General features: G+C 39.1%; 1 protein-coding gene across 1 annotated transcript in view; it reads left to right on the forward strand.

Moving 5' to 3' along the window:
• MKI67 (marker of proliferation Ki-67) overlaps positions 1–16957 on the forward strand; it is a 39026-nt gene extending 22069 nt beyond the window's left edge. The window contains exons 13-18 of the mRNA XM_065407613.1: positions 478–649; positions 2851–2985; positions 6236–7218; positions 9792–9855; positions 11340–15161; positions 16818–16957. Of these exons, the coding sequence (XP_065263685.1) occupies positions 478–649; positions 2851–2985; positions 6236–7218; positions 9792–9855; positions 11340–15161; positions 16818–16957 (5316 nt within the window). The remainder of the gene's footprint in view (positions 1–477; positions 650–2850; positions 2986–6235; positions 7219–9791; positions 9856–11339; positions 15162–16817) is intronic.
• The last annotated feature ends 322 nt before the right edge of the window (positions 16958–17279 follow it).

The following is a 17279-nucleotide window of genomic DNA, read 5'->3' on the forward strand; positions in this document are numbered from 1 at the left end:
TAGATTGGAAGAGGAAAACAAGTTTTCCTGCTTTTTTTCATCTCCCAATTGGTTTCTTAGTTTTGCATGAACTATTCATTGAACTGAAGTGAAGAAAACTTTCTGTCTCTGTCTGCAGAAGAGACAACTGCTATCAAGAGCTGGTTTACTACATCAACAAACTCTGGTTCTAGGTTTACTGTATTTTGAAAAATAAACCTGAATTTCATTTAATTAAAAAAAAACAATTTAAACTAAAAATCCATTTTTTAAAAATGCACATTGGTTCTGACTTTGGTCTGATCTGTGAACAAAATGTACACTGATTTAACTAAAATAAATTTTTAAATGTAAACCAGTCTAAGGTTTGCACCAATTCAACTAAACAGACTTAAAACTTTTAGTAACACTGGTACAGGTTTGTGTGTGGATCTTATGCTGTTTTGGTTATTACAATAAATTCTCATTTACTGAGCAACTCTGTTTTTCTTTCTACAGACTCCAGCAAGAAAAGTAAAGGGTCATTTTAGTACAGGTCATGCAGATTCTCCAGCTACAATAGTGATAGGAAGAGCTCATACCACCAGAGTGAAGCTGGTTGGACAGGCCCCTAGAGTGGTCAAGAATTGTGCTTTGAAACAAAACATGGATATAAATGAAAGCTTCACAGGTAATTTGCACACTTTTTAAAATTAAGCCACATAATTCTTGCCTTATTTCACTTCATGTTGGTTGATAAAAGCAGTTTCCACTTAATACAGCCTATCATGTAACTTGGAACATGTTAATCTCCTTTACATAGTAGAAAATACTTTTATGTACTGCGGGGACCATAACTTTAATTTTTTTCAGCCTTGAGTTTAAAATCTCAACTTGAACCTTGTATTAGGAGGGTTTGTATTTAATTTCAACTTCTTGAAAATGAGCGAACTTTGTCAAGATCATCGCTGTCAAAGTCACTACCTTCTAGGTCCTTCCATTGTTTTCCCCCTCTTCTGCTGCATCAAATACAAACTTCCTGTTCTACCCTTCAAAGCTGAACACAGTTAAGCTCTGCAGTCTCTCTCCTTCTTAACCCAAGGTTGACTGCTCTCTTAACTCCACCAATGATGCTAGAGTCTCCGTTGCCTGGTTTTCTACTTTCTTTACACTAGTGCCTTTATGCTTTCTCCCATACTGCACTTGCACATGGGGAAAACTGCCAGTCAAATCTGTAAAACTACCACTTTCTCTTAAGTGTCTTAAATCTCACCTATATTGTAATGAGTAAGGCTACGTTTTAGTCACGGGTATTTTTAGTAAAAGTCATCAACAGGTCACTGGCAGTAAACAAAAATTCGTTGTCCATGATTTGTGCTAAATAACCCTGACTAAATCTTGGGTGCTCTGGGGTAGGGGGCGGCGGTGCGTGGCCCAGGACCCCTGCTGATGCTGCGGGAGAGGGAGGGGGGTGCATGGTGACCCAAGATCCCCACTGTGGGGGGAGGTGGAGGGCGGTGGCCCAAGCTGCTGGGGCGGCCCCAAGGCCAGACACACCAACTGCTGCAGAAGTCCCAGAGGTCCCGAAAAGTTAAAGAATCCGTGACTTCCATGACAGACTCGCAGCCTTAGTAATGAGTACTGAAAACTGCCATATAACAACTGGCATGTAGTAAGTAAGCTGTGATTACTGCTACTGATTAGTATAATTTTTAGCCAGTCAGTACTAAAACATTTTATTTTGTTAATTTATCCTCTTACTTCCTCTCCAACTGGGATCACTTTTTTTTTTTTTTTTTTTAATGCTCCTGTTATGTCTTGGTGTCTAGATAGTAAGTTCTTTGGAGACGGACTTTCATGTACTATCTTTGTGCAGTGCCTAGCACAATTGGACCCAAACTATGTTTTGGCATCTGACAGCTGCTGCAGTGTAAATGTTATTTGAGTGGTATCTCAATCAAATATTTTAATGTATAGTTGTAATTATTTCAATTTGTGATGCTCCGTACATGCATAGAATCATAGAATATTAGGGTTGGAAGAGACCTCAAGAGGTCATCTAGACCAATCCCCTGCTCAAAGCAGGACCAACATCAACTAAATCATCCCAGCATGTGTGCTTTCTGTATATCTGGAGCACAGTTGTGTATACAAATTAGGCCATCGCACCTTGATGCATCAGTAAAGTATGTCTCTAGATAAAGCTTATATGTAGTTTAGTATAGTAGTGTTTCATTGTTTTACAAATAAAAAGAATTACATTCAATTTATTTAAAATGAAGGTGGTGAAAAATTTAAAGGCAGGATGTGTAGCTAACAACAGAAAAATGTTAAACTTTACATTATATTTGGATGTCTTGCTGTATAAAATGCTGTGTGTCCACTTTCTCTTTGTGGTCAGTTTAGAGCTTCTCACAGTGAATTATCAATATCTCTTGAATTGAGTCTGACTCATACACACACCTGTTGTGCAGTGCTTACACATGTACGTGGTATTTTGCAGACAGTTTCTACTAATCAGTTCTGCTGTACTACATCCTTATTATTCTAGATTTGGGTTTTTTAAATCGGGGAAATTAGTCTTTATTCAATCTGGGATGAAACTACTAACCTGACTTTCACTTATGACATAACACATTTCCAGAGGTGACTCGAACAATCAGTGTATTAACATATTATACCACCTACCTCCTGTTATAATGCCTCTACTGTGAAACAAAGGCATAGACTTGAAGTCATGTATGATTATCTGCCCTTAATGTTACATTGTGTGGTGTACTATTTGAAGAAAGGAACTAAGTCACAACGCTTCATTTTATTCTTTGTTCTGCCAACTGTATAACTGTTTTGTAAATCAAAGCATATGCTAATTACTTTAAACATAATTAATAGGAATGACTGAGATGTTTAGAACTCCAGTAAATGAAAATCAAAAAAGTCCATCTTTATCTGCTGCTCACAAGACTGATCTTACACCATCATGTGCTGAAGTAGAAGGCTCTGAGGTACACACTCCAGAGGAGTCTGGTATGTTTGTTTCTTTTTAATAGCCCTGTGGAAAAGGAGTGAGGGTTTATGGATTGCATACAAGAAAAGCAGACTAGTGCTACTAACCTGGATCTTTGAAGCTAAGCTTAGTCAATTATTGGTTTTATTTGAACCTATGTAGACTTAGTGTAGAGTGAGAATGGGGCAGGTGGCAGTTCGAGATAATCCTGAGATAGAAAGCAGCATTCAACCACCTATCTTAAAAGATGTATTTGTAGTCCCAACTATTTCTGAACTGGGATGATCCATTTCATTAAATGGTTGTGTCCCATGGAGTATGGTGCTTTCAGAATGTTGACGCATGTATGATTTTACAAAATGGGTTTAAAGCATTGAAGAGTTGGTATGCTTCAACAAAATGCAGTGAATTGTTGAATGCAGACACAACTAAGCCCAATGCTTGTGTTTTAAGATAGGGCGAGGGTGGTGTTCATGGAAAAGGTGAGGCCCAGAATGAGAAGTCAAAGGCCATCCAGGGTGGAAGAATGATACTCAGTAGGCACCTTCCTAACTTCCCCACACTTCTTTGGTAGGGTTTCCTTCCTTTCTGTTGTAACTCTTGCTACTAGTCATTGGGTCGCTGTAAAGGTCAAAGCTAATATTGTCCCTGAGAGATCAAATGAGATCTCGTTTCTTCACAATTTAGCAAGAATTACCTTAATATAGTTCTTCATAGGTAGAATTCAAGAATAAATCCTATAATATACCAAAACTTTAGAATTGCATTTCTATTTATTTGAGAATCTGGAATATATATTTTTAGTTACAGAAGAAGGCTTAATAAACGGTTATATTTATTATATATATATGGGCGGAGGGATAGCTCAGTGGTTTGAGCATTGGCCTGCTAAACCCAGGGTTGTGAGTTCAATCCTTGAGGGGACCACTTAAGGATCTGGGGCAAAATCAGTACTTGGCCCTACTAGTGAAGGCAGGGGGCTGGACTTGATGACCTTTCAGGGTCCCTTCCAGTTCTAGGAGATAGGATATCGCCATATATTATTATTACTATATTCAGAGCACTGTGTGTTCCACAAGTACTAAATTTGCTGCAAAATTGTGTTATAGAATAAATCCAAGGTTGATTGGTTGGCTTGTTTTAAGATTTCCCTTGCAGGGCTTGTCCACACTTGACTTCTTTCCCTAAAACTCTCCCCTGTCAGTACCACCGTGCAGCTCTCTACACCAGTAATAGCAATGGTGGGAGATATAGGGTAGACAAGGGGACAGTGATCACTTCAATTTTACAACAACATTATCCATGCCTGCTTTGATCCATAGAGTCCTGCGCGGATACAAATTTATATCCGCAGATGCAGATATCCGCGGATATAAATTGGTATCCACAGAACTGCAGGGCACTCCTGGAGACCACAGCAGCAAAAGGAGCAGAATGTGGGGCCGCTGCTCCCAGCAGTCGGTGCCCTACTCCGGCAGCTTCTTCAGTGTGGCTGTACTGCCCCCAACCTTGCCCATTGGGGCGGGCATCAGGCCCACCAGCAGTTGTCCCTGGTCATGCTCTTGTGTTCAGGTGGTGCGCACGTCCCCAGACAGGAGACGCAGACAGCTGCATGGAAGGGATTGGGTTGGGGTTGGGGCAGTATAGCCTCACTGGAGGAACTGCCACCAAGGGTGCTGGCTCCTGGGAGCAGCAACCCTGTGTTCTTCTGCTCCTTCTGCCACTGTGGTTCCCAGGAGAGCCCTGTGGTCCTGCAGATACCAATTTATATCCACGGATCTCCTCATACGCGGATATAAATGTGTATCCACTCAGGGCTCTACTGATCCAGTACCTTGCCTATGTTATAGCTACTTGCGTTAGCAACCTTGAGAAATTGTAGGGAATATCTAGTGTAGATACAACTGTGGCTAACAACAAAAACCTTTCAAACAATATACCATATATGAACTTGACAATTTGTTTTCTGAGTCTACAGACAGACTGAAATAATAGCAGTTCAAAGTGAAGCAAATTTCAGTATCAACTTTTACTGCAACTTTTTTATCAACTTCAATGTGCTTATCTTGCACAAGTTGTTTTGTCCCCCATGCCTTTTCCAGTGCCAAAAATGCCAAATGTCCCCTTATGCCAAAAAATCAGCTTCCACCTGATGCTTATACAGTAACTCTTCACTTAACGTTGTAGTTATGTTCCTGAAAAATGCAACTTTAAGTGAAACAATGTTAAACGAATCCAATTGTCCCATAAGATTTAATGTAAATGCGGGGGGTTAGGTTCCAAGGAAATTTTTTTGGAACAGACAAAAGGCATTATACTGTATACTGTACAGTACTGTATTGTACTGTGGTTGGGAAGTGCCCCTGGCTTACCCCACACAGGCACAGCCCGCTGCAGGCAAGGACGCTAGGAAGCACCTTTGCAGCAGCAGCAATAGCGGCAGCTTCCCCGGAGAACAGGCTCGGATTTTGCTAGGAATGCTCCAGGCCCGCCTCTTTCTGTCCCCGCTCCACTCCAGGCCTACCTCTTCCCACCCCCACTCCACCTCCTCTCGGGAGCACGCCACATTCCCCCTCCCCCCCGCCCCCAAAGTCCTAAGCACTGCCAAACAGCTGTTTAGCGGTGCTTAGGATTTTCTGGGAGGGAGGGGGAGGAGTGGAGACATGGCGCTTCCCTGCTCCTCCTCCTCCCTCCCAGAAAGTCCTAAGCACCGCCAAAGTGGGAAGCGCTGGGAGAGAGGGGGAGGAGGTGGAGAAGCGGAACTTGTGCAATGCTCCCTTGTAAAGTCGCTGCTCTGCCACAGAATCTTACAAGCAGGCAGCCAAACGACGTTATAAGGGAGCATTGCACAACTTTAAATGAGCATATTTCCCTAATTGAGCAGGGACGTAACATTGAAACAGTGTTAAGTGGGATAACGTTAAATGAGGAATTGCTGTATGTTATGCATTTTCAAAACAAAGTTTGCAGCACGTTTAAAATTTAGGGACAGTATACAAGAAATTTAACTTAATATTGGATTAAATAATAGAAGGAACACTAGTTATATTCATTTTCATATTTAATTCAATTAAAAACTCAATTTTAAAATTTGTGTAGTGCCTTCATGTTGTTTTTCATTGTTAATTACCAAGTTACTTGTTTAAATAAGACTAGATTTTTGTGGGAGGGGCAGAAGCTTTGCGTACCTGATACTACTTCAGCAATTTGCATACTCGGCTTCCTTGCTTAAATTTCCTTTTGAATTACATAAACCTAATTTTATTACAGGAGAGATGGTAATATCACCATTAAGTATCTCAGGCATGTCACAACAGAGAAAAGATAGTCATGATGTTGTATCTCGCTTCCTGAGAGTGGAGAAGTCTCCAAATTCTGCTTTTGTGGCTGTTAAGTTAAAGCAGACTCCTAAAAAAGAGAGAACTGTACTGGAAGAGAAGGTGGAAATGAGTAATCCATTAGTAATGCCAGAAAAGCATATAACTGAGATGAAAGTGGGAGCTAAAAGGCTTGTGAAGACTCCAAAGCAAAAGATGGAACCCGTCGAGGCTCTGTCGGGCGTCAAAAGGCTCTTGAGGACTCCAAAGCAAAAGATGGAACCCGTCGAGGCTCTGTCGGGTGTCAAAAGGCTCTTGAGGACTCCAAAACAAAAGACTGAACCCATCGAGGCGCTCTCGGGCGTCAAAAGACTCTTGAGGACTCCAAAGCAAAAGACCGAACCCATCGAGGCTCTCTCAGGCATCAAAAGGCTCTTGAGGACCCCAAAGCAAAAGACCAAACCTGTCGAGGTTCTTTCGGGCATCAAAAGGCTCTTGAGGACTCCAGAGCAGAAGACGGAACCTCTTACAGATGAAATTGCCTTAAAAAGATTACTAAAGACTCCAGCACAAAAAAAGCAAGTAGTAAATGATCTGGTGGGAGTCTCTTTTATGAAGACAACACGAAAGCAGAAATGTCAGTCAGTAGAAGACATGATAGGGATCAGCCATATGAAAACGTCTAAGCAGAGAATCCAATCAGAAGATACGGTAGGAATTAAAAGGCTATTGAAGACATCACATGAAAGAGTTGAACCAGTAGAAGACATGTTTGGTATCAGCAGACTACTGAGGACACCAAGGGAAAAATATCTACCAGTTGATGACTTCGTGGGATTGCAAAAACTTATGGCTGAGCCTAAACAAAAATATTCAAATTCTGAACTGGATTATGCTGGTGTTAAAGAAATTTTTGATACACCAAAGGAAATTAAGGTAAAAGATCTTGTTATGTTATTTTGGTAATTTTAGTCAAATTCATAAATGTTAAGACTAGAGGATACCATAAGATGATCTATACCAGTGCTTCTCAAGCTATCTGATGTGGGGGGCCGGCAATTTTTTTTTTCCAATGTGCCAGGGACCGGTGCCATATTATTATCCTACTTGACGCTCTTATGAGGAAACTCGTCGCGGACCGGCAGCCGATGGCTCGCGGACTGGCACCGGTCCGTGGACCACCACTTTGAGAAGCACCGATCTATACTGCCTTCCTGGCTATAAAATTTCATCCAGTTTACCCCTGTGTTGAGCTCAATAACTTATTTGGCTGATGCATGCGTTCCAGAAATAGCGCTAAATAATTTATTGAGCACAACACAGGGGCAGTGGTGGATTCTCCATCTCTTGATATCTTCTAATTAAGAATCCATCACTTCCCTTGGTAGCTTGTGCCTGTGGTTAATTGTTTTCATTATTAAAATTTGTGCATTATTTCTAATTTGGATTTGTCTGGCTTCAGCTTCCAGCCATTGGTGATTCTTACGTCTTTCTTTGCTAGATTAGAGTTCTTTAGTTACACCTCTACCTCGATATAACTCTGTCCTCGGGAGCCAAACAATCTTACTGCGTTATAGGTAAAACCACGTTATATCAAACTTCTGCCAGAGTGTGCAGCCCTGCCGCCCCCGGAGCGCCGCTTTACCGCGTTATATCCGAATTCGTGTTATATCTGGCAGCGTTATATTGGGGTAGAGGTGTACTTGAAATTTTCTTTCTGAGAACGTACTGTAATCAAATTGGCTTTCAACCATTTTTGATAAACTAAGCAGATTGAGCTCTTTAAGTCTCTCACTGCACCCTTTCCAATTTTTTAACATTATTTTTAAAACATGGACATCAAAATTGTATGTGGTTTCCCAGTACTGGTCTCACCAATGCTTTGTACAGAGGTAAGATCATTTCCCAACTCTTGCTCACTATTCCCCTGTTCATATGTTTAAGGATCACAGTAGCCCTTTTTGCCACAGTGTGGTACCGAGAACTCATGTTAGTTTGCCTTTCCTCTTTGACCTCCTAAATCCTTTTCAGAATTACTGCTTTCCATGACCAATCCCCCATTCTGTAGATACGGCCTGCATTGCTTGTTTCCTGGGTGTGTAAAACTTCCCATTTGGCTGCATTAAAACACATTGTGTTTGAATGGGACCAGTTTACCAGGTGATCCAGACCACTCTCTGTGATGTCAACCCTGTCCTCCTGGTTATTTATCACTCAGTCAATTTTTGTGTCATATGCAAGTTTTATCAGCAATGATTTTATATTTAATTCTAGATCGGGGTAGGCAACCTATGGCACGCGTGCCAAAGGCAGCACACGAGCTGATTTTCAGTGGCACTCACACTACCTGGGTCCTGGCTGCCGGTCCGGATGGCTCTGCATTTTAATTTAATTTTAAATTAAGCTTCTCAAATATTTTAAAAACCTTATTTACTTTACATATAACAATAGTTTAGTTATATATTATAGACTTGTAGAAAGAGACCTTCTCAAAATGTTAAAATGTATTACTGGCATGCGAAACCTTAAATTAGAGTAAATAAATGAAGACTCGGCACACCACTTCTGAAAGGTTGCCAACCCCGTTCTAGATCATTGATGAAAATGTTGAATAACATCAGGCCTAGCACCAATCCCTACAGAATCCTGCTATAAATACCCCCATTCGCTAACGATTCTCCATTGACAACTACTTTTTTTTTTTTTTTAGATCTGTCAGCTGGTTCTTATTCTATTTAATGTGCTTTATTGATATTGTATAGTGCTATTTTTTTCATCAGAATGTTGAGTGATACTAAGTCAAAAATGCCTTACAAAATTCTTAAGTATATTACATCTAAACAATTACCTTTCTCAACCAAACTTGTAATCTCAAAAGTGGATGAAATCAGATTTGTTTGACAAGATCTGTTTTCCATAAAATCATGTTTACTGGACTTACTTGTATTTCTATCCTTTAATTCTTTATCAGTTGAATCTCATTTCAGTTTTTTCATTATTTTGCCTGGGTTTGATGTAAGGCTAACCAGCCTATAGTTACCTGGGTCATCCCGCCTGTCCTTTTTAAATATTGGCACATGACCACTCTTCTGGACTTATGGAATTTCCCTGCTATTTCAAGATTTATTAAAAATTATCATGAGCAGGCCAGAGATCTTCTCAGCTAAGCCTTCTAGGGCTCTTGAGTGCAGGTTACCGGGGCCTGCCAATTTAAAAATACTTAGTCATAGCAGATGTTTTTTAACATCCTCCTTAGTTAGTAATGGGCTGGAAAGTAGCTCGTCATCCTCATGTGATAAGAGTATATTGTCCTGCTTCTTTCCAAATATAGAACAGAAATGTTAATACTTCCTGCCTTTTTTGCATCATTAATTGTTTTAACATCTCCTTCTAGTAGGGGGGTCTATACCATCATTAGCATTTATTTTGTTCTTAATATACTTAAAATCTCCTCCTTGTCCTTAACCCTGACAGCCACAGATTTATTGATTATTTTTTAAATTTGTTAGGTCAAAATTACAGATCTCATGCAAGAAAATAATTCTCCTCATATTGATCCTAAAAGTGAACATGGTAAGTACAAATGTGTGCATTTTTAATGTTATAATTTATAATGTATCTTAAATGTGTGTGTTTTTGAAAATTCCAGAATACACAGAAAATATTGAATTTAGTTTGTGCAGTGATAATTTTGAATACTTGCTGCTGGGAATTGGAATTTATGAATGTAGTATTCTGATAGTAAGATCTGTAGATCCACCAGCATGAAAATCCTGCTGTTAAACTTCATTTAAAATTAAATCTCTTTTGAAAGACTTCCAAAAGCATATTATTCCGTTAACACTATGTTGGTTCAAAACTGAGTTGAAGGTAAGAATGCTATCTATTGAATCACCCTATACTATCTTGTGCATTTAGCTGTTATTTTCTTATTGCTACTAAATACGACGGTACCCTTTTCTTAATGCGGGATCATCTTTCACATTTCATGACTTTTGGGTTTTTGTATGTAGCTTTAATATTGTCTTAATGTAGATTTTGCTAAATATATACAAATGAGATTAACAGGATTTTGTGCTGCGTATCATTGAAAATCATTTGGCAGAAGAATCGGAAAAGAAAAAAAAAAGGCATGAGATTCAGATTCTTCAGCACTCTTGAGCATTCTTTGGGATTTGGTCAGTGTCTTTTCAGGATCCCAGGTCGCCTTTCTTCCAGCTCAGCTTTCTCTTCCTGGTTATGGATTCTCCTCTCTGACTCTTTGCAGCAAACTCTCAGCAACTTGGGCTGGTCAGAGAGTCGAAAGGTTCTCTCTAGCTCAGAAAACATGTCCCAGAATGAACCTCCCAACCTCACAGTTTTTAAAAGCCAGTTCTAACACCTCTCCTGTCCTGCTAGAGAATTTCCACTGCTGCAACCAGCCTCCCTGCAGACCACCTGGAATAACTGGATTCTTACAGCCCAGGCACCCTCTTTAGTATACCCATTGTCCTTCCAGAGCACAGTCATTAAATGTTAATGACTTCTTTTGATTTTTCTGTATGGGAGAAGCCTTCCAGCCAAATGTGTGGTATATGACAATGTCATTGTCAGCCAATGGCTGATTTAATGCATGAGAGTTAGAATTTTATACATAGAATCCATAAAATCAATCAGAATTCATAAGTTGTACAGAGACAAATTCCCCAAATCATCATAGTAACCGTAATTATATCCTTTATCAATGGTTATTAGACAGTCATGAAATAATCATATCTAAAGTATCAAATGTAATCAAGTTTCTCTCATTCTAAAATATCAGTAGCCCAACCAATAAAATAACATCTGTTTCTTTTTACTGTGTAATCAAAAAGCATTCATTGTTGAATCCGTAGAAGTCACTCAAATATCTTATTTAGAATATTAAATATACATTAACTTACCATTTTAATAAAATCAAATAGTCCTACCCTAAGCTTAGAGGTAATTTTGATCAGGCACGTGGTGCAGTTATTTTACTAATTTTATTCTTGCTCCTTTTGTTCTGTGTTTTTAATGAAAAATGTTACTTGTTTTAGAATCCAGAGGAAATTATGAAAGAGAACTGAAGGAAGAGAAAAAAATGGAAGATTCACTTGAAAAAACATCACTCCCATTTGTGAGATCAAGGAATGGAAACATTAAAAATGAACAAGAATTGCAAGAAAGCCTTGAACATGCATGTATTTCACCTAAGGAGTCAGAAATTGTGAAAAATATAGAAAATATTGAAAAAGAAAAAATGAGTAATGGCTCTCAGACACAGAGCCATAATCTCTCAAATTCAGTAATCTCTCTTTTACTTACCAAAATGGATCCAGTTCAAGAACCAGCTATGCAACTGCAAAGAGAATTAAACCAATATTTGAAAGATAGTGATGATAAAGAATTGCTTTTTGAAAATCCTGTTGCCCCACAATTAAATCTTATCCGGGAATCTATCGATTTGTCCAGTAAAGACAAAAAATCTACAAGGGCAAAACAGCAGAAAATAGAAATAAAAGAGAACCCCTCTTCACTAAGAGAATGTGAAGAAAATCTAAAGGAGAATGTAAATTTACTAGAATTACCAGTTCTGATGAAAGAGAGGATTGAAGACCAGAAGGAAGAGGCTGTTGCTTTCACTTCCGTAGTTAAAAATCTAGGAAGAAAAGAGAGAACTAATCAGTGTATGCAAGAAGGAATTGTTTCAAAAATTCATGTTCACAAACAACTTGACAAAAATAAGGAAGCTGTTTCCTCAGTAGAAATAAATGGAACTTTTCATAGCTCCAGAAGAGGTAAAAGGAGTCTTGAGTCTCATGATAAAGATTCTTTAATGCTACAAAGAGAAACTACAAGTATGAAACAGAATTTGCAGACTGAGCATCAATCTGTCACAAACCATATTTTAATAATGGAAAATGATCAAAGTCTGAAGACAGCAAATGTATCTAGTAGCAGTAAAAATGTAAGAGGGCACCCTCTGCAAACAGGGCTTATAGCACCTGAAGATAAGTCTGATCAAGGTAGTGTAAAAAATAATGAAAAGGTGGCTCTGTCAGTTAGGAAGAGGTCTAGAGGGGAGAAAAAATTAGAAATGCTAGAATCATTAGTTCCAGCTAAAAGAACCAGAAGAGGGAAAACTGAAGATAACAAACAGGGATTTACAGAGGAACATGATGCAAAAGAAAACCCCCGAAGACAGACAACAAGGAACCCTTGTAGAGCAGAAACAGCAAAGTGTATACAAACAGATGAACAGGATTTTGCCCACAGTATCATTGAGGCTGCTGCAGTAGAAGAATCTGAAATCAATAAACCAACCCTTGAAATTATGGTAACAGAGATGAAAGGAAGAAAATCTTTGAGAGTAAAATCTAGAAAGCAATTAGAGGAAACAAAGAAAGTAAGTACAGAGATGGGACCTGAAAGTGTAAGATCTGTCCAGGAAACCAAGAGAACATCAAAAGAAACTGTAGTTAAAACACATAAATCTATAAAAAATGAGACAAAAGCGGTTCAGGAAACTAAGGAAGCAGAAACAGGTCAAAGCTTAAAGTTAAAGAAGTCACATTTTGAAAACACAAATGAAGCACCACTTGATGTTTATAGCTTGCAAGCAAACAGGAATTCAATAAAAAAAACTAATCAAAGACATGGAAATAAGAGAGGTCAAAAAGGTATATTGGACATTAAGGAAGGTGAATTTGCCAAAAATGAAAAAATGATACCACAAAATATATCAGAAACTGAACCAGAGACAATTTCTACAAAAGACTCTCTAGGATCTCTACAGACAGTGCAAAATTCCAAAACCAAGGAAGCCCAAAACAATCCAACTGCTGCAATGGTATATGGTCCTAAAGATGATGAGAGAACTGTTTTTAGACATGGAAAGAGGATAAGGAAAGGTGATGGCAAACAGGAAGCATCTGAAACCAAACAAATTGAGATTTTAGAAAATAATCCTACAGAAGCAAATGAAAATACACCAAGAAGAGACAGAGGGAAAAAAGTTCATTTTGAACTTGAGGAAGCCAGTTCTGCTTCTCTCAGAGGAAAACACGTTTTACCTGAAGGTAATGATAAAGACCAAAATGAGACTTCAGAAAACATTCCTTCCCAAGCAAATGAAAATCTCTCAAGAAGGGGCAGAAGGAAAGAGGTTGATCTCATACCACATGCAGTTAGTTCCACTTCTCTTAGAGAAAAATACAGCTTGCCAGAAAGTGATGCCAAAAAAGAGGCTCCTAAAAAAGACCAAGATGCAGCTTTGGAATCTACTGCTTCCCCTACAAAAGAGAATACATCCAGAAGGGGCAGAAGGAAACAGGTTGATCATAAAGTGCTGGCAGCTAATTCCACTTCTTTTGGAGGAAAATGCAGCTTGCCAGGAGATAGCAGTAAAGAAGAGATGTCAGAAGATCAAAATGTGCCTATTGTTTCTCCTACAAAAGAGAAGCTATCAAGAAGGGGCAGAAGGAACCAAGTTTCTCTCACGTCTCAGGCAGCTAGTTGCACTTCTCTCAGAGGAAAAAGTAGCTTGACAGAAAACGATGATAAAGATGCGATTCCTAAAGAAGACCAAAACGTGCCTTTAGGAAGTACTACCTCCCAGGCAAAAGCTAATCCACCAAGAAAAGGCAGAAGGAAACAGGTTGATCTCACAACACAGGCAGCTAGATCCACTTCTCTCCGAGGAAAAAGCAGCTTGCCAGAAAATGATGGTAAAGAGAAGGTTCCTAAAGAAGACCCAAATGTGCCTTTGGGAAATACTACCGAGGCAAAAGCTAATCCACCAAGAAAGGGCAGAAGGAAACAGGTTGATCTCACAACACAGGCAGCTAGTTCCACTTCTCTCAGAGGAAAAAGCAGCTTGCCAGAAAATGATAATAAAGAGAAGACTCCTAAAGAAGACCAAAATGTGCCTTTGGAAAATATTACCTCCCAGGTATCAAAAAGGGGCAGAAGGAAACAGGTTGATCTCACGACACAGGCAGCTAGTTCCACTTCTCTCCGAGGAAAAAGCAGCTTGCCAGAAAATGATGGTAAAGAGAAGGTTCCTAAAGAAGACCCAAATGTGCCTTTGGGAAATACTACCGAGGCAAAAGCTAATCCACCAAGAAAGGGCAGAAGGAAACAGGTTGATCTCACGACACAGGCAACTAGATCCACTTCTCTCCGAGGAAAAAGCAGCTTGCCAGAAAATGATAATAAAGAGAAGACTCCTAAAGAAGACCAAAATGTGCCTTTGGAAAATATTACCTCCCAGGCATCAAAAAGGGGCAGAAGGAAACAGGTTGATCTCACGACACAGGCAGCTAGTTCCACTTCTCTCCGAGGAAAAAGCAGCTTGCCAGAAAATGATGGTAAAGAGAAGGTTCCTAAAGAAGACCCAAATGTGCCTTTGGGAAATACTACCGAGGCAAAAGCTAATCCACCAAGAAAGGGCAGAAGGAAACAGGTTGATCTCATGACACAGGCAGCTAGTTCCACTTCTCTCAGAGGAAAAAACAGTTTGCCAGAAAATGATGATAAAGAGAAGGTTCCTAAAGAAGACCCAAATGTGCCTTTGGGAAATACTACCGAGGCAAAAGCTAATCCACCAAGAAAGGGCAGAAGGAAACAGGTTGATCTCATGACACAGGCAGCTAGTTCCACTTCTCTCCGAGGAAAAAGCAGCTTGCCAGAAAATGATGATAAAGAGAAGGTTCCTAAAGAAGACCAAAATGTGCCTTTGGGAAATATTACTTCTCAGGCATCAAAAAGGGGCAGAAGGAAACAGGTTGATCTCACATCTCAAGCAGCTAGTTCCACTTCTCTCAGGGGAAAACGTCACTTGCCAGAGGATGAAAAGGCAGCCAAAAAATTAAAATCAGGTATGGCAATGATTTATTTTCAGTTACCTAATATAATTGTTTAATTTTTGAAGGTGGGTGAATGCAAACTATTGCATGTTTTAGATAAGGAAGTACTTTATTCTTGATCTTGCATGTAACTTAATGTTGTGAATAAAAGTGATAAAATTTACATTACTGTAGGTCCCAATACTTCAATCTTAAAAGTTCGTTGCCACAGGGACACTTAGTACATGTTTGTATAGCACCTAGCACCTTTGTTACTCTAAATCTGAAGTCCTCAAAATTTTTCATATTATGAATCACCTTCCCCTCAATCTATTTGCAATTGTACAACATCTCTGTTGCAATTACAACAATTGTTAACATGAAAAAATATTAGGAAAATATTTAGTTAATGTTTTCAATGTGATATGTTGCCAATTGTAAAAGATCACCGTCTTTTTCACCTTCATTTAATCTTCCCCACTTATGTATGTTCCTTCTCATCCTTCTCCTCTGCCTGGTCCCCTCTTCCCCTGCATATGCTTTTTTGCTGTCTGATCCTCCAATCCCATGTTCATGCTACCCTCCCCCTTTTTTCCCTTTACATTTGCTCTTTTGTCTTGTTCCTTTTTCTCATTCTTTTCTCCTGCCTTCTGGTTCCCTTGCTTGCTCCCTGCTCCTGCTATACATGCTTGCTTTGGTGCCTGATCTTCTGCTGCACTAGGTACCTGATTCCTTTCTCGCCGTTCTTCTGGACAATGTTCTTCTGCTGGAGGTCATCTTTCCACCAAGCAGCTTTTGACGGTAACTACCATCTCTGGTGCCATTAGTGACTTTTTTCTGGGATCAGCACCTGTTTCCTGTGGTTTTGAGATTCCTATGCAGGTGTCTAGTCTTTTCTTTACAATGAAGAGCCTGACCTGCCCGCTCTTTGTGGACCCAGAACCACTGCTGTATATTCTAATGCAGGGTTTTCCTTGATTTAATATTTTTATTGGGTGTCTTTAGTTTTACATATGAGTTTAAAAAAAAAAAATCACTAAAATAAAGTACCAAATTGGGTTTATGGTATAACTTTGGGACTAATACTGCACAAAGGCCCCAAGAATCAAGTGCAGCCAGTTATTTTGGTTGGAACCTTAGCCTTTAGTAAAAGGCTTAAACCCACAAGGCAGCAGGAATGTTGGCAGTGCGCTTACTGAATGGTGGCCTGCATTCACCATGTCACAGCACTATCTTTGGAGATTTATGGTGATTTATAAGTGTCATCTGCTGCTCCACCATAGCCTTTTAGTACAGTCATCAAATCGTCCATGACTGCTTATTCAACAGGCTTCCCTGCATATATCACAGCTAACCACCGTATCTGAAGTCCATTTGTACAGAATGGACTACCATGGTTGCAAAATGCCACAGAAAAAAAATTAGGTTTGGTGCACTAATTAATGTTAATCTGGTTTCAGAAATAGCTGAGAGCCTTCAGGGATCTATTTTAAAGGATGCTGGTTGTGCAGAAATGCAGTTTCATAACTGGTTTGTTGTATTCCTGGGTATTGTTTCTGGGATATATTTATTAGGGATATTTTTCTTTAAAACGGCATAGCTTGTAGATTTGAATTTCAGCTAAAAAGTTTGATTTATTATCCAAATTTACAATTAAATTTTTTTTTTTTTTTTTTTTTTTACAAACAGAGTGTGGTGAAAGTATAACTCTGCAGAAAGAAACAAGAAAAAAAACTAAAGGAGAACTTGGCAAAGGTGGTATTAGCATGATTCAGAGTGCTGGAGGAACAGAAAGGAAAACAAGAGCAAGTGCAAGAACAAGAAAATAACCTTTTAATAGTTGTAGAGAGTTTTGAATATTTTTCAGTATTTGATTTTGCAGTTTTTTTACGTAAATGGATGAGCACTTAGATTTGATAGAGTTGTAAAGCATTCAGTGAATTTAGGTATAATGGAGATATGTTTATCTGTTTATATAAGTAGAAGAGATACCTCTTTTAATGGCATAATTCAGGCAAATATATTTGCTTTCCAAACTGTTGTGAGCTTGTGCAAAATTACAGCAACCAAAAAACTTTCTGTGCCAACATTGATGCCTCCTTTCACTGATGATCATTTCAGCAGTCTGGAAGTTGTATTACTTTGCTGAAT

The sequence above is a fragment of the Emys orbicularis genome, chromosome 7 (genome assembly GCF_028017835.1).
Source record: "Emys orbicularis isolate rEmyOrb1 chromosome 7, rEmyOrb1.hap1, whole genome shotgun sequence".
Taxonomy (NCBI): Eukaryota; Metazoa; Chordata; order Testudines; family Emydidae; genus Emys; species Emys orbicularis.